Here is a 24,801-nt window from a genome sequence, read left to right on the forward strand (position 1 = left end):
TTACGGTACCACTTTAAAATAAGGATACCTTTATAAAGGGGTTATAAATGGTTTACAATTAGTTTATTAATGGTTACAAATTAGGTTGTAAATGCCAATGATTAAATCACTAATAATCAGTTATAACACATACGTAGAGAGGGCAACAATATAGATGGCTGTGGGTTCACTATTTGACAAACAACAGGTCATTGTTGCCCTTTCTACGTATTTTAAGGCATTTGCAACCTAATTAGCAACCATTATTAAACTAATTGTAAACTATTTATAAACCCTTTATAAAGGTAGACTTATTTTAATGTGGTACCCAATTTACTGACCTGAGACTAAGGAGGTTGAGTGTGCATGTTTATTTTATGTATCAAAAATGAGTTGTATTCGTGATAAATGGACCAATAGAAACACTCATAGCGAAGAACACTGACTTCCATTACATGCACTTTGCTGTTAAGCACCTATCTGTATCTGTATGTCGGTAGGCCTATAGGGTAAGTCTGAATGATTAGCTCTTTTTAACTACCTACACAATCAAAGACCAGCTTGAAACCAAAATCTTAGAAAACCGAACAATTTAACATGCTTACTCTAGGTCAACTGAACCTTGTCTGTTAATTGAATATTCCTTGACTAATGCACCAATAGACATTGTAAAGTATATTACATTAAATTAATACATTATCTTTCATTAAAGGTATGTTGTGTAGTAAAATCTCTCTCTCTCTCTCGTTCTGTTTCTCTCCTCCTCAGTGCAGATAGTGATCAGGAAGTTTAAGCCCTCGGACTATGAGGCTGTTAGAGCCATATTTCGAGATGGACTCCAGGAGCACATCAATCCGTCCTTCATTTTTGCCGTTTCCCAGCTGTTCCACATCACTCTGACGCTGTGCTGCTGTGCTGTGGGCTACTGGCTGGGTGGAGAGTCAGTGGGCGTGGCTCTGCTGGCTGGATGCTGCTGGATAGGCCTGGTGTACGTCTGCTGCTATGAATTCTACAGTCGTTACGTCCGAATGAGGCTCCGCACGGACATGCAGGACATCACCGCTTCCTACCTCAGCCATCCAGATAACTGCTTCTGGGTGGCTGAAGCTGAGGTGAATGGACGGCCTCAGGTGGTTGGTATGGTGGCTGTGGAGGCTAAAAAGCACCCAGAAAGTGGGCAAAAGTATGCAGAACTCTTCCGAATGATTGTGTCGCCTGCAGCTCGTCGCACTGGCCTCGGCTCGAGACTGGGTCAGACAGCTGAGAACTTCTGTAAGGAGCGAGGACTGTCCAGAATAGTGCTCAACACGACCTCCACACAGACAGCAGCTCTGGCTCTGTATAAGAAGATGGGTTATCGGCTCATCCAGAAACATGAAGATGCTGAAAGTCCTTGGTGGGTCGTCAGACTGACCAGAGCTAAAGTTCATAAGATGGAGAAAATCTTGGGCCCCAATTTAATACAATAAGTGTCTCTAATAGACCATTGAAGTCGTGTCGTCATTTTGTGGTCGGCGCCATGTTGTTAATGCCCATATTTGGGGTTCCGTGTCTAAGCGGTTTAAGTGAATGGGGAATTCGAATGGGCTTTTCAAAAACTGGCCTCTATCACATTCTGTGGTAAATAAATATGTTCAGAACACTGTACGTTTTATTCTGTGTACATTTACCCTCCCTCAGCCACGCTACTCCAGAATTAAGGCAACCCCCAGAGGACAAAAAGCATTGGCAGTTTTTCCCACAACATAGTAAAGTCTGCTACATACGTCCCTCCCCTTCAAGAATAAACGTCCCCGTTTTTACCCTTAGGTAAAGCACATACTAAATTGTACAGAGAACAGCTCTTTTTCCTTTTGTCTTCCCACAAAGCTGCTAGCTTTAGCTCTACCACGCTAACCGCCCAGCGACTAAAGCTAATTCACTAAGTTACTACTGAACTGACCATCCTGTTAAATGAAATGACTATTGCATATAAAACCCGACCGAGTAAACAAAATAAATGTTGATCCCACCGCTGCCACCAATGTAACCGAGCGGTGTTACTTGAAGGTTTTAATAAAGGACAAAACGGGAAAATAGTACAAAGTAGTCCACTTTACTCCACTCCAACCAAACTTTTCCCAACAGAAGAAAAAAACTCCCTCTCTCTCTCTCTCTCTCTCTCTCTCTCTCTCTCTCTCTCTCAGACATGCTACCCCAGAATTAAGGCAACCACCAGAGGACAAAAAGCATTGGCAGTTTTCCTGACAACATAGTAAAGTCTGCTACAGTAGTAATTAGAAAAATGCTAGCTTTAAGCTAATGCTTAGCTGACATCACAGCACAGCGGCCGAAAATGACCCCGGACTGGATTCTGCACAACACCAGCAAACTATGGTCAGATCACATTTTGGATTATTATTCTTCTTCACAGAGGATCATTAAAGCATTTAAACAGCTGAAAACTCTTTCAGTAATGTTGAGCAGTGTGATGTTGAGCAGTGTGATGTTGAGCAGTGTAGTCTGTGTTAGAGCTTTAAAAGGCAGATAATAAGAGAAAACGGCTCTCAGTTCAGCAACACTTCCCCAAAGGGTTTAGTATTTAATTACGGTCATTAGTTTATACTAATTACATCACCTGACCCAAATCATAAACTAATCAACTAATCAACTAATCAACTAACTACCTGCCCTCACTGAGGCGACAACCAACCAGAAACACCCATTTATTTCACTGCATAATAAAGATGGTAAATGTTAAAACGTGTTACAGCTGGTTCTGGAGTATCACTGACCTGTTTTAGTGATTTTATGCTGTGACACTCTCAGCTCTCCTCAGTAAGGGCAGTTAGTTCATTAGTTGGATCAGCTGTGTGTAATATGCTGTAAGTTAAACTTACGGCCGGAGTTTTCGCTGGTGTTGCACCGAAAATAGTCCCCAGCTGATGTCTGCAGCTGCGCTGGGAGGTCAGTTCACTCCGCTGTAGCATTAGCTTAAAGTTAGCATTTTTCTCATTATGACTCTTAACAGATCTCGTAATTCAAAGGATCCAGTGGTGTTCAGGAGTAAAATGTACACAGAATAAAATGTACAATGGGTTTGAACATATTTATTTACCACAGAATGTGATAGAGGCAGGTTTTTGAAAACCCTATTCATTTTCCTAATTGGGAAAAAAATCTCTTTGACTATTGGTCTATTAACTGTGCAGTTACACCCTAACAATCTATGTAATAACAGTCTAACTACTGCTGAAGTACACAATGTTACAGATTACTTACAGTTGTACATGTTATGTAATTAAAAGTGCATAAAGGTCATTTAGACACAGCCGAATATGTAGTCCATCTTCCCATAATGAAATCTACATAATGATTGTCAGTATTAAAAATTAATCACAACCCTTATTATATACCATAAAAAAAGCTTATGGAGAAATACCTTTTTTTACATGTGATACCTTCCACACAATATCAGATGATTGAGTTAATGAGTTCATTTTGTGTTTTACGCAAAAAAAAATTACATTGTACAATTTAGAATTGTCGTTATTTGCTTTTCCTCTCTCAGCTTAAGCCCAGTATAAGCAGCTAATTGACAGAAATTTACAGTAAAGTCGCATATAAACCTAGTAGCATAAATATATCCATCTGTTTGAGCCTAAATTAACACAAAGTTTAACCGACTGAATTATATTGTGTATTATTCTGAGCAGTAACTAAGAGTATAATGCCAAACTAACTCTTAATAATGTTAATTTAATGAAATTATTCAAACTCTACTCATATTATCTTATCTTTACAGACTTAAATTAAATATAAACTATATGTGTAGCTGCCATAGCCAGGCCTTCCACAAAAAAAGAGATTTTAATCTCAAGGGACCTCCTGTTTAAATAAAGTTTACATAAAATTGATAAAAGTGTTCGATATACCAATATATTTAACAGATGCTTTGAATCTGTAATGCTGCACCATTGCTAGGCAGACACTAGGGGGAGATATTATTAAACCTAACTGTGTAAAGATTTAATTGTGGAAAAAAATCTACAGACATGCTTAACTATGAGCTTGCTATATATTCAGTTGCTGCAGGAAGTTCTAGGTTATTCTTGAATGAGTGGAACTTTGCATGAAGTTTGACATAAATGCACTGTTATTTTACAGGGTTTTATTTGGGCAAAGTAATACGACCAAATTCCTTCAATACTGTGACAGCATTTTTTTTTTATACAAAAACTTTCTAGGTTTTTAATGCATTTAAAGGTTCTTCCGAGAAACACTGTTATGTTGATATATTACCTATTTTTGGGCTTTACTGTAAAGCAAAAAAAAAAAAAAAGAAAAAAAAAGGCTTTTACTACATTGAGCAATTTTAGCAAGCAAGTATTTTAATCTCAGGGGCCAAGGCATGTGTACCTTAGCCCTAACTCAGTGAAGAATGGAATTAAACATTTATCATTTTTTAAATTTTCCCAAGAATTATTCAAATAAAATTTTCACACACAAAGCACAGCATCCAATTCACAGTTGTTACAGTTGTAATCTTTTAAAGGTTGTCAGTCTGAATTACTAAAAGGCAGTGGTGTGCAGTGAGGCCCTTCTAACCCTTCAGAGAAGGGGTGACAGTAGGTGCATGTAAATTATTACATAATATTTAATCAGGAAATATATATTAGTTATTGTAAACTATAAGTATATATTTTAGAAATTAACTAATTCAAAACATTAGTCTGCGTTTTTCAGTTGCTACAGGACTCTGAACTTATCTGACTGACAGCTGTTCTAACCAATCAAAGCTTTTTAAAGGGTGTAGTAATGAGAATATTAGCAAAGTCGTAGGACAATCTAACCAATCAGATTCATGATTTTCACTATGGGGGCAGGGCCATGGCTGTCTAACCCCTTCTCGGTGCTGTGCTGAAGGGGCTAGACATTGCTTATTATAAAACGGAGCGCTGGATGCTGGATTAGTTCAATAGTTAGCAAACTATCATGGAATTGCGACGGTAAATGAGACAGATATTGTGTCACATCATATTAAAAAGCCTTTTTAAAGGCTGTCCGTCAATGTGAAACTAATTCACAATAATAGGCCGCCTGACTGGTGAGTTTTTGGGTGTTCTTAATGTTTTGGCTAATCTTACATCTTGTAGGCTAAGAAATGAGTGATATTTATTGTCTGGCTGTACTTGTAGGAAAATTACTATAACTGCACGCCACTGCTAAAAGGTAAAATGGATAAACTCATGCCGCACAGTCAATACACATAGATAGACTGACATCCCACATGTGTGTTCAGAGAATCACATCTAACACGACCTAATTGTATGTGTCTGCCTCATCTCAGAACCCATTGTGTCATTCATTGTGTTTTCTTTCCAATCCTTAGATGCGCCCAGAAGTCCATGGCAATATTATACTGCCACAAACATCTGGGATTAAGTCACTGAGGTGCAGGTATGAAGAACCTGTGGTATAAAGTGCCTGTTACCAACTTAGTATGAAACACCTGGTAGTTAGACTATTAGCTATGCCAGGTAGATGGGAGATGGGGGTGAGTGTAGGCTACTATCAGAGGAGGCTTAGGCTCCCTAACAGGATAATTTCTCACATCTCTCACAATGGAGAGTGCAGAAAAGTCTGTCGGCCAAATCAATATCACAAAAACAATGTGACACATTTTCAGAATTTTGGCAAGAAAATGGAATTATAGGGGTTTAGAATTTGAAAGAGCACAAACACAGAACATGTGTTACAAAAGAGGCATATTTTTTAATACTACCACTACCTCATAAAACGGATCCAACAAATACCAAAACTGTGCAATGCTGTCATTAAAGCAAAACATCGTTGTGTCTGCACCATCATAAATGTTAAAAAAAAATGCCACTTTTGTTGTGTACAAGCAAAACACTGCTTTATAAACCTTCACATGTCACTAGAAGCCAAACCTATGACGCAACAAAGGTCAAAACTAACTGAGCAGAGTTCCTTTATTATCCTTAATTTATACTGATGATTTTATTTACCCATTTACACCCCCCCCCCTACATTTACAATTGCTTTCAATCGTCTCTCTCTCTTTCTCTCTCTCTTTTATTCTCTTTATCACTGCACAGGATTCTGCGAACTATAGTCTTGGGGCTCAACTCCACCATTTCTTCCCCTGCATCTACCAGCTCCCCTGCTGGCCGGCAGTGTCGCAGCACTGTCGATCACAGTAAACCTACTCCAATTTATCAATGTGCTTTTACTCAGACTAGCATTTTATTAAATTGTAAAAACATGAATAAATAATTTGCCTTATAATAACAAACAATGCTTTGAATAATGCTATAGACAAAAAGACAATTAACTGTGTTAATAAAGTTACATACAAATTGAAAGGTGCAATGGTGGATCATTCAGGACTTAATAACTGCTGCTGAGTTTCTGTCTGTTCTTGAGTGCTTCCATTTTACTCAACATGTACATTTTCCCACACATGATAAAGGCCACACCCTTGACTTAGTCTGTTCAAATTCCCTGCCTATTCTCAACCTTCATTCTTTACTGTTTCCACTTTCTGATCATAAACTTATCCTGTTTACAGCTCCGATGGCCTTTTCCCACCGCTCTACCACAAAACATATTTCTTTCCGCAAGACTCAATCTATTGATCCTCTTCTTCTTAACCAATCTCTTTCTCTTATCTTTCCTGTTACCTTGGCTCCCTCATCTCCTGAAGCACATGCAATAATGCTAAACACTGCTCTCTCTGAATCACTGGAAACATTAGCCCCTCTGAAAACAAAAACAACCTTCGCTACGTCCTCCCCCTGGTACACTGCTGATCTTCGTACCATGAAGCAGGCTGGACGCCAGCTTGAGCGGCTCTATAAAAAGTCCAGACTTACTGTTCATGCAGATGCATATAAGCAGCATTTGTCTGCCTATAGAGATGCTCTTCAGGATGCTAAAACAAGCTATTTCTCCAATCTCATAAACAATCAGCATAGTACTAATCAGCGGTACCTCTTTTCAACAATTACAAAACTCTTTAAAGCCCCCGACAACACCCTTGTTCCCTCTACAACACTCTGCAATGCTTTTTTACACTCATTTAATTCAAAAATAGCAAATATACACAGATCTCTGATCTCAGATTCCTCTGAACCCTTTTCCCATCACTCTTATACCACCCGCCCCTCTCTGTCCAGCCTATCTTTTTCCTCCCTAAGTGCTTTTAACTGTGTCGACTCATCTTACATCTCTAACATTGTTAGGTGCTCCAAGACTACAACATGTGCCCTTGATCCACTTCCTACCAACCTATCTAAAGCCTGCCTACCCTCACTTCTTCCCCATCTCACCCTTCTTATTAATCAGTCACTCCTCCTTGGACAGGTCCCATCTGTTTACAAAATTGCTGCAGTTAAACCCATACTTAAAAAACCTGGTCTTGAACCTTCGGACCTTAACAATTACCGTCCTATCTTCAATCTCCCCTTTCTGTCTAAGATTCTTGAGAGAACTGTAGCCAGCCAACTGAAAGAGTATCTCGAAACCAACAGTCTCTTTGAACCTTTTCAATCTGGGTTCCGACCATTTCACAGTACTGAAACAGCTTTAGTGAAGGTCGTGAATGATCTGTTGGTAGCTGCTGATGCTGGGTCTCGCAGCATCCTTTTGCTCTTGGACCTAAGTGCAGCATTTGACACAATCAACCATTCCATCCTCTTGTCACGGCTGCATGAACTTGGCATTGTTGGCACTGCGCTGGATTGGTTTTCATCCTACCTAACTAACAGAAAGCAGTACATCACACTCTGTGGCTATTCCTCCTCTACCTCTGTGATTACACAAGGGGTTCCGCAAGGATCAGTCCTTGGACCTCTTCTCTTCATCATATATATACTTCCCCTTGGACGTATATTGCGTCACTTCAACATTAATTTCCACTGCTATGCGGACGATACCCAAATTTACATCAATACCAGTTCAATCAATAATCCACCCACTGCACATATAGAAAGCTGTCTAACTGAGATCAAAAGCTGGATGAAGCAAAACTTCCTCATGCTAAATGACAATAAGACTGAACTCATACTGATTGGCACTAAGTCGGTCCTTAACCACACTCCCCCTCTCTCCGTCAAAATTGGTGACATACAGCTCTCACCATCTGCACTGGTTCGAAATTTGGGTGTCGTCCTCGACTCCACTCTTTCATTCACAGCACATGTAAGCACTGTCGTAAAAACAGCCTTCTTCCATCTGCGTAACATAGCTAAGATTAGACGGTCCCTCTCTCAATCAGCTGCTGAGCTCCTCATTCACACATTCATCTCCAGCAGGGTAGACTACTGCAACGCCCTATTGGCTGGCATTACCTCTTCTTCTGTCCACAAACTCCAAATGATTCAAAACTCTGCTGCTCACACTCGCACTCACGATCACATCACACCTGTTCTTCAAGATCTTCACTGGCTTCCTGTTAAACACCGGATTCACTTTAAGATTCTCCTGCTTACCTATAAAGCCTTAAATAACCTGGCACCTCCCTATCTCTCTGACCTTCTTCATCCCTACAAACCTTCCCGCTCTCTCAGATCCTCTACTGCTGGGCTTCTAAATGTCCCGTCATCCAATCGTCGTAGTTTCGGTGATCGGGCTTTCTCCAGGATCGCTCCCCGACTATGGAATTCTCTTCCAACTGCAGTTAAGCTATCTTCCACTCTTCCCATATTTAAATCAAATCTTAAAGCTCATCTATTCTCTCTTGCTTATGGTCTCTCTTCTGCTTAACATTATGTTTGATCTCACATACTGTAGTACTGCTGTGTTGGAGCTCCACTGTAAATGTTGTACCTGTATTGTCTGTGTATTGTATATCTGTATCTTTGTACCAATAATTGTAAGCGTCTTTGGGTTTTAGAAAAGCGCTATATAAAAAGAAAGTATTATTATTATTATTATTAATAACGGTAGATGAAGTAATATCTTAGCATAGGGGCCCAAGATGGGCTATCTGGCCCTTACTGTCTAATGTAGTGTATGTGACAGTTTTCTGTCAGGCTTTATTTATTCCAGTCACTATAGCTTAAATGATATTGAACTGTGGTTGCTGATCATTTATTTTCATAATCTTACTGAAATATTATTCAGAAATATTAGTATTAGGAAAAGAACATCACAGTTATTTAAGAGGATTACTTGATGTGTGAAAGTAAAGCTGTCAAATGTTTCTCCTGTTGCTTATTTTATTTCTTTTAAAACCATCCCTAAGCAACACTATAGACTGACATCATCTGCTTAACCAGAACTCATCTTCAAAGGCCACTAAGATTGTGACAGATACGGCTCTTACATATGCAGATGATGTTTTATATATATATATATATATATATATATATATATATATATATATATATATATACATTAATGAGTAGCTACACTGCATCATTCAAATACGTCACACCCTTCAGGAATCTCATAAGTCTTTGCTTCTTTAGTTACTGATACATTTATTCTCCCCCCTACTGGGTTTGCACTTTACTCCCCTCCTCACGCCTATAATGTATGGCGTGAGAGTAGAGAGTCTCAGAATACGACTTGATTTCAGGGAGGTTACCCACCCCCCACCCCCCCACCCCCCCGCCAAAAAAAAAATAAAAAAAATTCACACACACCAAAGGATAATGCAACTTTACTTTTATATTATTTATTTTTCTTTTTTTTTTTAATTAAATTTAGAGTATTCAGAGGTGAAATGAGTTTTATCCTTTTTCTTTGTGGAAGGCCCTGCCTCTTCTTGCCTTTTTTTTTTGTTTTGGAAAAAAAGCCTTTATTTGACAAAAATTGACAGTTACAATGTCACAAGAAATTGCACAACATCAAAAACATTTCATATCATATTACAATAACTATTAATATTGCCTCCCCCATGATCTGCTTTCTCTCACTCACTGAACAAATCCCGTCCGGGAGGGGGGAAAAACACTGCCCGCCCACAAAAAAAGACTCTTTGCAGAGAACAGGCCAATCAGAACCCTCTCTGTTTTCTTTCTCTCCCCCACACACGATTAGAGAAAAAAAGTCTGTCGCCTGTGTGCGCGTTTGAATTCGGAATTCGTTCTGAATTCCGGGAGATTATATGTGACTCGCGGGCATCAGGGAGCCACTACCGAAATACTGGAGACTCCCGCAGCTTCAGGGAGACTTGGTTTGTCTGGCAGCTGCATTTACTAGCAGCTACATAGCTACTTGCTGTACTGAAGCCCTACATTTGCCTCTTGTTCATGCTTAACTTCTCTTATTATGATAGGTAGGTTCTTTGAATATTTAATTTATAATATTCTGTTTATTAAAGTGGACAGATTGATTTTACTAGTGGTTATTTGGTGCTATTAAGTGAAAAAAAAAGTCAATGCATTTTCTTAATTTAATAATCTCTTAGCTAATTTTGGCCACACATGTCATTTATATTGGAAGTTCTTGGCAACTACAAAAGGCTGGAAAACTAGTGAGCAATGAGTCAGAGGCCATGGGCATAAACTGGGTGGTGGGTAGCTGATCTGTGGTGGGTGACTGATTTCCAGAGTCTTCCATCAGTCTAGCCAGACAGGTGACAGCAGAAGGTAACATAGACACGGGTGTAAAGAAATTGTTAGGCACATCAATGTACAATGTCGCTTTACCACATCATAGTTTATTTGCATAAAGTTAAGAAAAACTTGTAACCTGTTGCTTGTTGCTTGTCACCATGTGTACTATTTGCAACCAGGTGTATTTAGCACTATCACTGTACACGCTGTACTTATAATTTAACAGCTTTTTTTCCATGTCTTTTGATCCATTTACATGACATTTGGACTAAAATTTAAAGAACAACCTAAAAAATCTAATTATGTTAAAATGAAAAACAAGGTTTTTTGCATGACAGTGACAATATCAGAACAGCAAAACTGTGTTTAATATAATATATATTGTTTGAATAAAATGGCCATTTTAAACATACTTACTTACTCATATGATTAATCTTTATTTAAAGAGATATTCAAGTAAATTATTGTAGGACCCCAACAGCCACTGATTTTCCAAGGGAGCTTAGATGACATCACTTACCTGTGGCCAATAAAGTGGTTGCTGCTCCTCCCTGTCTGTGTCATTTGGGTAAATCCTTCTTCAGATAATGGTGTGTAGATTTTCTGATAAAGACAAAACTGAGCTAAAGTGCTGGTCAAATATAGCATTGTGAGGCAAACCGCCACCGAAGCAGAGCTGACGGAGCAGGACAGGTAAGCAGACCTCTCTCTTTTGGACTTGTAGTTAAATACACATATAGTTTAGAGCTGACTTTTATTTTTCTTGCACTACTTATCATTTTCCCCTAGACATTTAGCATAGCTGGCTAGGTAATGTTATGTTGTTTGGGTACAATATTAACCCCTTAACAGGTCAGGAGTTTTGTCAATTTTCTGCTTTACATTACACCACTAAATCTTGAGGATTTATGTTCAAGTATTACATAAAAAGCTTTCATGTTTGATAAGGAACATTTATGTGAAAAGCATTATTGTATTTGTAATAGATTTGTAATTGAGCCACTTAAATTGAACAGTATTTGCTGGTGCCTTTCTTATGACTATAAAGGAAGTCAGGTCATCCAAACAGTTAAACCCCACTTATTATAATATTTTATGTAATGATTAACAATGATCAATGATAACAGAACAAAACACTTTTCCTACTCACTTTTCCCACTCACGCCTGTATTTTGCTTTTGAGTGCATGGAGGAGTACTGTCTGGTATGCATGTGTTTGTGTTTATATGTGTGTGGGGTGGGGGGGTAGTGTTAATCTGTGTTTAACAGACATGTGGATTAGACATTTCTGAAAATACTGAACAAATCGTGACATTTAGTTGACAAATAAGGGACGATTCTGTAGTTTATGGGAGGGGTGGCACCCCTAAGCTCACTCCTCTGTCCATTAACGGAACTGCTGTGAAGAGGGTGAGCAGTTCCTGGGTGTGCACATCAAAGAGGACCTCTCCTGGACCACCAACTCAGCATCATTGGCCAGGAAGGCTAATCAGAGGCTCTACTTTCTCCGCAACCAGGGCACCGAGTGGTCCAGCGCTGCCACTATGAGCAGGAGGTCTCAGGTTCGAACCCCCACTCATGCAGCTTTGCCATCAAGCTACCGGCGCTCAGAGGGAGCAAAATTGGCCCTGCTCCCTCCGGGTGGGTAGATGGCGCTCTCTCCCCACATCCCTCCTAGGGTGATGTCCACAGCACAGGGCGTCTGTGAGCTGATGTACCGGAGCCGAGCAGCAGCTCGAAAAGAAGTGGTGGCTGGCTTTGCATGTATCGCAGGAAGCATGTGCTAGTCTTCACCCTCCGGGTGTGTTGGGGCATTACTAGTGATAGAGGGAGTCCTAGTGAGTGGGTTGGGTAATTGGCCATGTAAATTGGGGAGAAAATAGGAAAAATTAGAAATAAAATTATAATACTTTCTCCGCAAACTAAGATGTGTCTTTTTACCTCACATATGTCTATCTGCGTCCTTGTTGTTTTGTACATTTAGTGTCTCTCATTTGTATTATTTATATTTTTTATCTTGCTGTGCTTTGGGAAGGAGAGTAACATAATTTAAATTCTCTTGCCTTGACTTCTTCCCCCGGGCGACCAGGCTGTGGAACAGCCAGTAGAACCACTCCACTGTCATCTCATACTAATTTACTGCACCTGTCAGACTTTCCCATACTCATCCCAAATTCAGCTTTCTGCATTTGTATATAGCATTGTAATATCTATATATTCAGTTATATTTTACTTCACATATACACTGTAAACTCAAATTTTATTATAATAAAACATATAAGTAGTCATTTATTATTATTTTATGTTTCGTAAAAAAAGATTGCCTTTACTAAATTTGACTAGTTTTTTTTATAGCAATGTTGAGCTGAAATTTGCAATGCAAAGATAACTGAATATGGTAAGTTTCTGAGAGGGAGGGTCTGTTTGAAACAGCAGCAGAAAGCTGTAGTCCCTGCTTATGGTCGCTTGTGGATTTTGACATCGGTGTTACTTCAAATGGTGAGTTTGTACAATGTTACAATGTGCTGAATGTATTAAATCATTTCACTGTTTAAAGATTAAAACTTGTGGTTATTGATTACAGAACAATCAGGACTCCAGTGAAAGGGACGGATACTGTCAGTAGAGCTGTTGGTGGAGAAGAGAGGCTGAACATCCAGAGAAAAAACAAAACAAAAAGAAGAAAAAGTAAGTTTTACCAAAGTTAACTGACCTGAGACTAAGGAGGTTCCTACTAATGAGACTGCCTAATTTGGTTATGTGTGTGCATGTTTATTTTACGTCAAAAATGAGCTGTATTCTGTACAAATACACCTGACTTGATATATTCAAAATTAATATTGGTGCCCAGTACAGCCAAAAAATCTAAAATCTATTAGATCCATCTGACAGATAGAAACCAGCATTACCAAAAAAACAGTAACATGCAATTTGATGTTTAAGAGCTGGTTAAGCAAAAGCAGCTATGTTATTGGTAAGCCTATAGGGTAAGTCTGAATGATTAGCTCTTTAACTACCTACACAATCTGAAACCAGTTGCCAGCAATAGCAAGTCTTTAGAAGTTAACAAGTGTTAGTACACATAATAACATATAACTGCACGTCAATAAATATTTTTTATTTTCAAAACTAAAAATAAGAACCTATTTCCAAAAAGCCACTGCAGAATTATACTATTAAATCCACTCTAAAAATTAACCCCTGATCATTCAGCATCCTTTACTTTAACCCTTGTGTGGTGTTCATATTTTTGTTACTCGTTTACTTTGTTACTTGTATTTAATTCAGCAAAATTAAGCAATTTTACATTAAAATACTTTATACATGCTTGCTTCACCTAAATTGCAAGCAATATAAACAGCTTACATGGTTAATATTTGCCCTTTACCTTTCTTATGTTACATTTCTTTCATAAAGTGCTACTCTTTTTTTTATTAGTTTTTTAATAAAATGTAAAAGAAAATGAATTAAACTCAAGATATGAGTAGAAAATTTGTTTAGTTTCAAATGTACAAATGAAGCAATGTTTATTAACCCGCTGGCCAAACTTACTGTATGTAATATAAATGGTTGGGGGGGTTATTGGTGTGTTTTGATATATGTTTTTCACATAAAATGAGCCAATGCCAATGAGTTTGAGTTAGAAAAAATATTTTTTTAGTATCATTTGATGAAAAATGAAAACGGGTCCCACAGACCCGAACACCACACAAGGGTTAATGCATATGCAATAGATTGTTTGCAGATTAAGAACAACTCACTTTAAGTAATTAACTTATTTATTACCCCATTCGCATGACACAAATTTAAGGACTTGAGGCTTTTAATTTGATGTTAATAACTAGAGACCTGACTTAAAGAGACTCTTTTCATTAAATGTTTGCATTTTGTAAATGCTGAGAAGATACAGTACAGGCCAAAAGTTTGGATACACCTTCTCTTTTTTTTCTTTCTCTTTACTTTCATGACTATTTACATTGTAGATTCTCACTGAAGGCATCAAAACTATGAATGAACACATGTGAAGTCAGCTAACTCTAGAAAATCTGCTAACTAAAGAAAAGCGAGTGGCCATAATTACTTTAAGAAATGAGGGTCAGTCAGTCCGGAAAATGGCAAAAACTTTAGTGGAGTCACAAAAACCATCAAGCGCTACAATGAAACTGGCACACATTAGGACTGACCCAGGAAAGGAAGATCAAGAGTCACCTCTGCTTCTCAGGACAAGTCACCATCCGAGTCACCAGCCTCACAAATAGCAAGTTAACAGCAGCTCAGATGAGAGACCAGCTAAATGCCACATAGAGTTCTAGCAGCAGACCCATTTCTAGAACAACTGTTAAGAGGAGACTGAGGCTCAAATCCTTCATGATCAAATAGCTGCTAGGAAAGCACTGCTAAGGAGAGACAACAAGCAGAAGAGATTTGTTTGGGCCAAGAAACACAAGGAATGGACATTAGACCAGTGGAAATCTGTGCTTTGGTCTGATGAGTCCAAATTTGAGATCTTTGGCTCCAACCATAGACTGTGTATAGCTGGACAGAGCATCGTCTCTCAAAAGTGAAGCCACCTCAGGTCGGGCGCCCCCTACTGTTCGTTTGCAGAAAGCTGTGTAACCCCACCCATCCCCATAGGTTTCAATGGCAAAACAGAACAACTTTCAATCATGTTTTTTTCCAATATACTGCAATCCTCCATTATTTAAATGCAACAGCTAGTGTAACCTCTGCTTATATTGTTACATTTTTATATCCCCCCAGAATTTGTTTCTTAAAACGTTATTCAGCTCTAATCAAAAAGGTGTGGTTATTGTAAAAGGGCTGGTTATGGGTGGGACCAATAACAGATCGTCAGCTCCGCTCCGCTCTGCAGCCTGTGACCTCGAGGCAGCCCTCAGGGGCGGGTTTATTTAAATGAGTGGGAACGGTGACACAACGTCCATCTTTTTTACAGTCTCTGGTTACAACCGCCTTTTACTTGGCATTCCCAACCGTGCAGTGTGGCCCCTCCCAAAAGACAGATTTAGCTCAAGCTTGAGTAAGTGTCATGCTGGAACCCACAAGCTTTCCTCTGGGCCATTGCCCTTCCAATTCAAGCACTGGTTGCTGCTCCAGACCTGCTGGAGCTCCAGGAGACACCTGACTATGTAGGCGGGGGCCCCACTTACAATACAAGTAGCAAGTGGGCCAGGGGTATTGGTACTACAGAACAAGGGCGTGCATGAAATGGAGGGTTTACATGTAGGGAGGAGGGTAAGGCTAGCCTATAGAATACCAGGTTTATCCTATGCACCACTTTAAAGTGGCTGATATAGCAGAGCACCAGCTTCCGGGACCCCACCCACAGTGGAAGGTCTTTAGCTGAAAAGAATTACAGGTCATAGTTCTTGCTGCTTACATTTATTTCTTTAGCAATTTTCTTTAAAAAATCATTGAAACCGAATAATTTAACATGCTTACTCTAGGTCAACTGAACCTTGTCTGTTAATTGAATATTCCTTGACTAATGCACCAATAGACATTGTATATTATATTACAGTACATTAAATCAATACATTAAATTCCATTAAAGGTATGTTGTGTAGTAAAATCTCTCTCTCTCTCTCTCGTTCTGTTTCTCTCCTCCTCAGTGCAGATAGTGATCAGGAAGTTTAAGCCCTCGGACCATGAGGCTGTTAGAGCCATATTTCGAGATGGACTCCATGAGCACATCAATCCGTCCTTCATTTTTGCTGTTTCCCAGCCGTTCCACATCACTCTGACGCTGTGCTGCTGTGCTGTGGGCTACTGGCTGGGTGGAGAGTCGGTGGGCGTGGCTCTGCTGGCTGGATGCTGCTGGATAGGCCTGGTGTACGTCTGCTGCTATGAATTCTACAGTCGTTACGTCCAAATGAGGCTCCGCACGGACATGCAGGACATCACCTCTTCCTACCTCAGCCATCCAGATAACTGCTTCTGGGTGGCTGAAGCTGAGGTGAACGGACGGCCTCAGGTGGTTGGTACGGTGGCTGTGGAGGCTAAAAAGCACCCAGAAAGTGGGCAAAAGTATGCAGAACTTGTTCGATTGTATGTGTCGTCTGCAGCTCGTCGAACTGGCCTCGGCTCGAGACTGGGTCAGACAGCTGAGGACTTCTGTAAGAAGCGAGGACTGTACAGGATAGTGCTTGATGCGAGCTCCCCACAGAGAGCAGCTCTGGCTTTGTATAACAAGATGGGTTATCAGCTCATCCAGAAACATGAAGGAACTGACAGTCCTTGGTGGGTCGTCAGACTGAGCAGAATTAAATTTAATAACATGGAGAAAATCTTGTAACCGTGATCCTATGTTTATACATTTTAGACACGATTGTTAACGAAAATCAAATAACCCTGTCTTTAACCCATTTCAACCCATCGGTCACAATTGTGACCAAAAAAAGTTTTTTAATTATTAGCCTCTAAAAATGTTACTGGTTAATTTCCCAATACTCTATAAGGAAATATTGAAATATTACAATGTTTCAATTAAATGTGGACAGTATCAAATGTTTTGAGTAAATTGTCACATGACCAGAGCTGTTTACTTCCTGGTTGCATCTTGAGAAGAGGATGGCTGCCTCAAAGCTCCCAAATAAAAGGCTGTGTAAGAGGCCGCGCGCGCGGTGGTCTTCCCACCACTAGAGGGAGGCCACGCTCTAAGCCAGGTGGTAATCAGCGCGATTAACAACAGCTGGTGTCACTACCTTATAAGGGCTTCCTTCCGGTTCCTCGGCGCAGAGTCTTGAGTATTCCCTTCAGAAAGCAAGACCACGCCGGTTTTTCTAGCGATCTTTTCTGAGTTGCCAAGTGGCTCTCTATCTTTAACCTCTATGAGAACGGTGTATACTGGGCTCAGTTCAGAGAGGTTCTCTTTATTTCTTCTAGAGCTACCTGCGTCGCTCTAATCCCTTCACCTCGCTGGTCGTGTCACCACGAGGCTGTCTTTCCCCTTCTCTCTCTCTCTTTGTACTTTCGTCAAAAAAAAAAAAAAAAAAAAAAAAAAAAAAAACTTTCTATCGTTTATAGCGACCAGAGGGGATTCCCCTTCACTTCTAAGTTCGCTTACTTTTTCTTTCTATCCCTTATTGTTTTTTACCGTTTTAAAATCATTATTTCTGCTTGGTTTATTTTTTTTTCACTTCGTTCACTTAGCTCACTCTCCCGCTTGCTGTGAGTCATTAAGTTGTGTCCGGCGCTGACGTCATCGGCTCATCCCCGGTGGCGCAGCGTGTTGGCTGTGTTCACTGCGCTTCAGAGCCCATTCTCGTGAGGGTTCGAGCCCCGCTCTCAGCGTTTTATAATTTATTTTTTTTTCAAACCTTTTTCTGCCGCTTTGTGTTTTCATTTCTTACATTTCTCCACAGTAAAGCAGTTCTTTCTTCTCTCACACTTTAGTTTGTGTAATTAATCAGTGTTCTAAACCTTGCCCGCAGTGTTAAAACCCTTACAGTCACCAAGCACTCATAATCCTCCATAGTGTTGTGGTCTACTCATTAGCCCTTCACACCAACGGTCTGGGTTCAATCCCAGCTCACTGCATTTCTCATTTATTTGCTTTTGAGTTCATCCTGGTGCTATATTCCACCAGGTTAAATAGAAGTCTGAGACAGCTATCTGGATCTTCCCTTCAGGGTAGCTGTCTCATTACAGCAAGACTCTGCCTTAATATGGACTCAGCAGATAAGGCAGCAATGCAGCAGGCCATAACAACTCAGGGTGCTCGTCTGGGCAAGCATGAGGAGGCATTAAATCAGCTAGCTCAGCGTATGCAGGAGTTAACAGTGGCTGTCCAACAGTTAACAATCCCACCCAAGGATGAAGCCCCACCTGCTGCTGAGGCTCCGCCTCTCACTGCATCCTCTGCAGACATCATGCTACCAGCCCCTATGAGATTCAGTGGTGAGCCAGGTGGATGTCGGGGCTTCCTGCTCCAATGCTCTTTGGCCTTTAAGCAAGCCCCTAATCGGTTCCCCACTGAGGACGCTAAGGTCGCATACATGATTTCCCTCCTTTCTGACCGTGCCTTAGAATGGGCTACAGCCCTTTGGGAGGCTGGATCTGTAGACTGTAAGACCTCTTCTCTCTTTGCCGGAGCCATGAGGCGGACTTTTGATAGCTCCTGTAGGGGCAGTGATGCTGCCACTGCCCTCCTCAATGTACACCAGGGTACTCAGTCTATTGCAGACTACAATATTGCTTTCCGTACCCTGGCTGCTGAGAGTGGATGGGACTCCCTTGCCCTTATAGCTGTTTACCAACAAGGCCTCAGTGAAGAGCTAAAAGATCTCATGTCAGTCCGTGATCCTCCAAATTCCTTGGAGGACCTGTATGACTTGGCTCTTAGGCTTGACAACCGTCTTCGGGAACGTCGTCGGGCCAGCAAGAAGGGGCCGCGTACTCCTCAACCTCGCGAACCTTCTCCTTATTCCCGGCCACAGTCTCGGGCTGATGGGAATGAACCCATGCAACTCGGTCGCACCCACCTCACCCCCCAAGAGGCCGAGACACGTCGACGTCAGGGCAGATGTATGTATTGTGGTGGGGGTGACCACAAAATAGAAAAATGCCCTGTTAGGCCAGTAAAAGGCCAAGCCTACCCCCGGTAGGGGACCCCAGGGTAGGCTCTCTCCTCAGTCCCCAGTCAAGTGGGCTGTTTCTCCCAGTCGCTTTGATATGGGGAACACCACCTAAGGAGGGACGCCTGACTGCATTTGTTGACTCCGGTGCAGCAGGCGATTTCATGGACATCTCTACAGCACGCCAACTAGGCTTACCCTTGGAGTCCCTTACCACTCCTCTACCAGTGTCGGCTATAGATGGCTTCCCACTGAGATCAGGGGCAATTAAGCAACAGACCAAACCAGTCATTATGAGAGTGGGTCAACATACTGAACGCATCTCTTTCTTTTTGACCCAAGCACCAAGTCTACCTGTAATCCTGGGGTATTCTTGGCTGCAAAGGCACAACCCTCATATAGACTGGCTCTCCAAAAGCATTCGTCAGTGGGGTTCACATTGTAGGGCTTCATGTTTACGCCCTGGCCTCCTGGAGAGTCATGGAACACCACACCAAAAGCCTGTTGACCTGAGCAAGGTACCAAAGGCTTACCATGACCTTAAGGAGGTCTTCAGCAAGCAGAAGACTGAGGTCCTACCACCTCACCGTACCTTCGATTGTGCCATCGAATTAATGCCAGGGACTGCTCCTCCTAGGGGGCGCCTCTTTTCTCTATCAGGGCCTGAGAGAGAGGCTATGGAGGAATACATAAAAGAAGCACTGGCACAGGGGTTCATCCGTCCTTCAACATCTCCTGCTGGGGCAGGATTTTTTTTTGTAGGCAAGAAGGACGGGGGTCTACGACCGTGTATCGATTACAGAGGCCTCAACAAAATCACGGTCAAGGACCGCTACCCTTTGCCTTTGATGACAACAGCCTTTGAGGCACTCCAACAGGCCTCTATTTTTACAAAATTGGACCTTCGGAGTGCCTACAACCTGGTACGGATCCGCCCCGGGGATGAATGGAAGACAGCTTTTGTCACCCCTACAGGCCACTATGAATACTTAGTAATGCCTTTTGGACTAATGAATGCACCAGCTGTCTTCCAAAGACTTATCCATGAGGTCCTGCACGAGACCCTCGGCCTATATACTTTCGTTTACCTGGATGACATCCTCATATTCAGCAAAAACCTGAATGAGCATATTGTTCATGTTCGCCGAGTGCTACAGCTGCTCCTTGAAAACCATCTCTTTGTAAAACTTGAGAAGTCTGAATTCCATGTAGCTACAGTGCATTTCCTGGGGTTTGTGGTTTCCAAGGGCAGTTTAGCTATGGATCCTGTCAAACTGAAAGCAGTGGCCGAGTGGCCTCGCCCAACATCCCTCCGCCTAGTGCAACGTTTTTTGGGCTTCGCCAACTTTTACCGCCGGTTTGTTAGGAACTTTGGCTCAGTTGCGGCACCACTCACTGCTCTGACCCGCAAGCAGCCAGGCCTATTCCAATGGACCGACGAGGCCCAGAAAGCCTTTGAGGAGCTCAAACACCGGTTTATCAGTGCCCCTATCTTACGCCTCCCGGACCCTGACCTCCCATTTTTGGTGGAGGTGGATGCCTCGGACATTGGGGTTGGTGCTGTCCTGTCCCAGCGCTCAGGTGAGAACAACAAGCTCCATCCGTGTGCTTATTTCTCTCACCGTTTGACTCCCACTGAAAGGAATTATGATGTGGGAGATCGGGAACTCTTGGCCGTTAAGATGGCCCTTGAAGAATGGAGACACTGGCTAGAGGGATCCAAACACCCGTTCTTGGTCTGGACGGATCACAAGAACCTCTCGTACATCCAGAGTGCCAAGCGGCTGAACCCTAGACAGGCCCGTTGGGCCCTGTTTTTCAGTCGCTTTGACTTCACTCTATCTTACCGTCCAGGATCCAAGAACATTAAGCCTGATGCCCTTTCCAGGCAGTGGGAGGCACCCTCTGTACCACAGTTCTCTCCTATCCTTCCCCCCGAACGCATACTGGCCCCCCTGCAGTGGGAGATTGAGGGAGTAGTCCGGGCAGCCTTACAAACTGAGCCAGACCCAGGCGGAGGCCCCACCAACAGGCTGTATGTCCCCACATCTGCTCGGACTCAGGTTATGGACTGGGGACACACCAATCCTGTTTCAGGCCATCCAGGGGTTAAACGCACACTAGAATTCCTGAGCAGACGATTCTGGTGGCCTAAGATGGCAAGAGAGGTTCGGCAGTTTGTGGCTTCCTGTGATGTATGTGCACGAAACAAGGAGCCCAGGACTAGACCCCCTGGACTGCTACACCCTTTACCTGTCCCACATCGCCCATGGTCACATCTGTCCTTGGATTTCATCACCGGATTACCCAAATCCAGAGGCAACACGGTCATTTTGGTGATTGTGGACAGGTTTTCAAAGGCAGCTCGGTTTGTCGCCCTGTCAAAACTCCCATCATCTCAGGAGACTGCTCAACTCATTCTCCACCAAGTAGTGCGGTACCACGGGATCCCTGTAGACCTGGTATCAGATAGAGGCCCCCAGTTTTCGAGTCGGTTCTGGAAAGCCTTTTGTACTTCTCTGGGGGCTTCTGTCAGTCTGTCCTCAGGGTATCATCCTCAGTCTAATGGGCAGACCGAGAGGGTGAACCAAGACCTTGAGCAGTCTCTCCGGTGTCTGGCATCCACTTGCCCTACCACCTGGGCGGATCACTTGTTGTGGGCCGAATACGCTCACAACACCCTGTGGCACTCCTCTCTGGGAATGTCCCCTTTTGAGTGTCAGTTTGGTTATCCGCCTCCCTTGTTTTCAGACCAGGAAGCAGACACAGCCGTTCCCTCTGCACTCAGTATGGTGAGGCGTTGCAAGAAGGCGTGGCAACGTGCACGGGCCACTTTGCTAGCACAAACTGCATCACGCAAGGCCACTGCAGATCGGAGGCGTATGCTGGGGCCATCTCTACGTCCAGGTCAGCGTGTGTGGTTAGCGGCTAAGGACCTTCCGCTCAAAGTGGTCAACAAAAAATTGGCCCCCCGTTACATCGGGCCCTTCAAGGTCATCCGCCGAGTCAACCCTGTGTCATACAGGCTGCAGCTGCCGCCGTCCCTTAGGATCAATCCCACTTTCCACATTTCGCGTCTCAAGCCCTACCTATGTTCAACTGGGGCTAGGCCGATGGACCCGCCGCCCCCTCGCATGGTGGCTGGCTCTCCGGCCTATACAGTAAATAAAATACTGGATTCCCGTATGGTGAGGGGCAGAGTACAGTATCTGGTGGATTGGGAGGGTTATGGTCCTGAAGAGCGCTCTTGGGTTCCAGCTGCTCGGATTCTTGATCCGGATCTCATCCGGGCTTTTCGGCGTGATCGGGCGGCTGGGCTTGGGACTTCTGGGGCCGCCCCTCGGGGAGGGGGTCCTGTAAGAGGCCGCGCGCGCGGTGGTCTTCCCACCACTAGAGGGAGGCCACGCTCTAAGCCAGGTGGTAATCAGCGCGATTAACAACAGCTGGTGTCACTACCTTATAAGGGCTTCCTTCCGGTTCCTCGGCGCAGAGTCTTGAGTATTCCCTTCAGAAAGCAAGACCACGCCGGTTTTTCTAGCGATCTTTTCTGAGTTGCCAAGTGGCTCTCTATCTTTAACCTCTATGAGAACGGTGTATACTGGGCTCAGTTCAGAGAGGTTCTCTTTATTTCTTCTAGAGCTACCTGCGTCGCTCTAATCCCTTCACCTCGCTGGTCGTGTCACCACGAGGCTGTCTTTCCCCTTCTCTCTCTCTCTTTGTACTTTCGTCAAAAAAAAAAAAAAAAAAAAAAAAAAAAAAAAACTTTCTATCGTTTATAGCGACCAGAGGGGATTCCCCTTCACTTCTAAGTTCGCTTACTTTTTCTTTCTATCCCTTATTGTTTTTTACCGTTTTAAAATCATTATTTCTGCTTGGTTTATTTTTTTTTCACTTCGTTCACTTAGCTCACTCTCCCGCTTGCTGTGAGTCATTAAGTTGTGTCCGGCGCTGACGTCATCGGCTCATCCCCGGTGGCGCAGCGTGTTGGCTGTGTTCACTGCGCTTCAGAGCCCATTCTCGTGAGGGTTCGAGCCCCGCTCTCAGCGTTTTATAATTTATTTTTTTTTCAAACCTTTTTCTGCCGCTTTGTGTTTTCATTTCTTACATTTCTCCACAGTAAAGCAGTTCTTTCTTCTCTCACACTTTAGTTTGTGTAATTAATCAGTGTTCTAAACCTTGCCCGCAGTGTTAAAACCCTTACAGTCACCAAGCACTCATAATCCTCCATAGTGTTGTGGTCTACTCATTAGCCCTTCACACCAACGGTCTGGGTTCAATCCCAGCTCACTGCATTTCTCATTTATTTGCTTTTGAGTTCATCCTGGTGCTATATTCCACCAGGTTAAATAGAAGTCTGAGACAGCTATCTGGATCTTCCCTTCAGGGTAGCTGTCTCATTACAGGCTGGTAAAGTATGTTAAAATAAACATAGAAACAAATATTTTTGTACACATGCTCTCGAAGTTGTTTAGTTATGATATATGCATTCGTAATTAGTCAAATGTCTTTGGTGTGTTTGCAGAATGAGTAAACATGTAAACAGTCACAATTGTGACCGGTGGGATAGAATGTTGTATCCAGATGCACACATACTAAATATACAAACAAATTTCTTGTTGCATCTTACCTATATATATTTTTATTTTAGGATGACTAATTTTAGGCATGCAACGTTGCTATCATACCTCAAAATGAGAAAGATGCTATTATAAGTGATTGTGATAGTGATGGGTCAGATATGGACTACCATATCTGGTTACTTTATTTTCTAAGTTACTGTAATACAATGTCTGACTGATTGTTGAACAGAATCAAAGATGAGAATGAGAAGGTAGGGGCTGGGAGGTGGGGGGGGGGGAGGGGGAGGGGGGGGTATGGTTACGGAGGCAAGTAACAAAAGTAACCCAGTAGTTACTTTTACTGGCAACTAGTTACTTTTATAGTGGAGTAACTCAGTTAGTAAATCAGTTTCCTTTTCGGAGAAGTAACTACTAACTATAACTAATTACTTTTTCAAAGTAACGTGCCCAACACTGTTTACTAATAGTATACACAACAGTTTACATCATTCCTGAAGTTTTGAATGAAGTATTTGACTGTAATTTACATTTAGTTGTAAATGTTGTACTAAAATATTATACCAACATTAAAAGATTTGCAGTAAAGTACAATTTAAAATGTTTACAAATAAATGTTTCAATACATGTTACACTAAAGTGATGCTGTTGCAATTTGTATTTGAAATAATTAAACAAGGTTAACATATTTTGAACATATTTTGCCACGGGTCTTAGTGTTCCTATGGTGTGGAAAGTCCCAAGTTCCTGATCAAGTATTCTGTTTCAGTGATTGCTGTCAGAAGGCCCTTATTTCAACAAAAAAACTATTTGAGCAACCTTTCATTGAGAATACGCATATCATCCCACCGGTCACAATTGTGACCGGTAATAAAACACACTTTTTCATCTACTTTTCTCATTTTTTTGGAGGAAATAATTCTTGATTATTTCAAAGGGTTACTAATAACACATGATTTGCATATTTGCATGTCTGGGAAAAATTTGGGCATAAATGGGTTAACTTCAACTTACTTGGTAAAGGGGAAGCACTGTTATTTCATGTACGGACTGTAACATTTAACATACTCTATATACTTCATT

General features: G+C 42.0%; 1 protein-coding gene across 2 annotated transcripts in view; it reads left to right on the plus strand.

The window, feature by feature from the left end:
* Nucleotides 1-1,548, plus strand: part of LOC125780474 (N-acetyltransferase family 8 member 3-like) — a 35,603-nt gene extending 34,055 nt beyond the window's left edge. For both annotated transcript variants that reach the window (XM_049479510.1, XM_049479509.1), the window contains exon 2: nt 748-1,548. In XM_049479510.1, the coding sequence (XP_049335467.1) occupies nt 748-1,448 (701 nt within the window). In that variant the 3' untranslated portion in view covers nt 1,449-1,548. The remainder of the gene's footprint in view (nt 1-747) is intronic.
* Nucleotides 1,549-24,801: the final 23,253 nt, after the last annotated feature.

Source organism: Astyanax mexicanus, chromosome 5 (genome assembly GCF_023375975.1).
Source record: "Astyanax mexicanus isolate ESR-SI-001 chromosome 5, AstMex3_surface, whole genome shotgun sequence".
Taxonomy (NCBI): Eukaryota; Metazoa; Chordata; class Actinopteri; order Characiformes; family Acestrorhamphidae; genus Astyanax; species Astyanax mexicanus.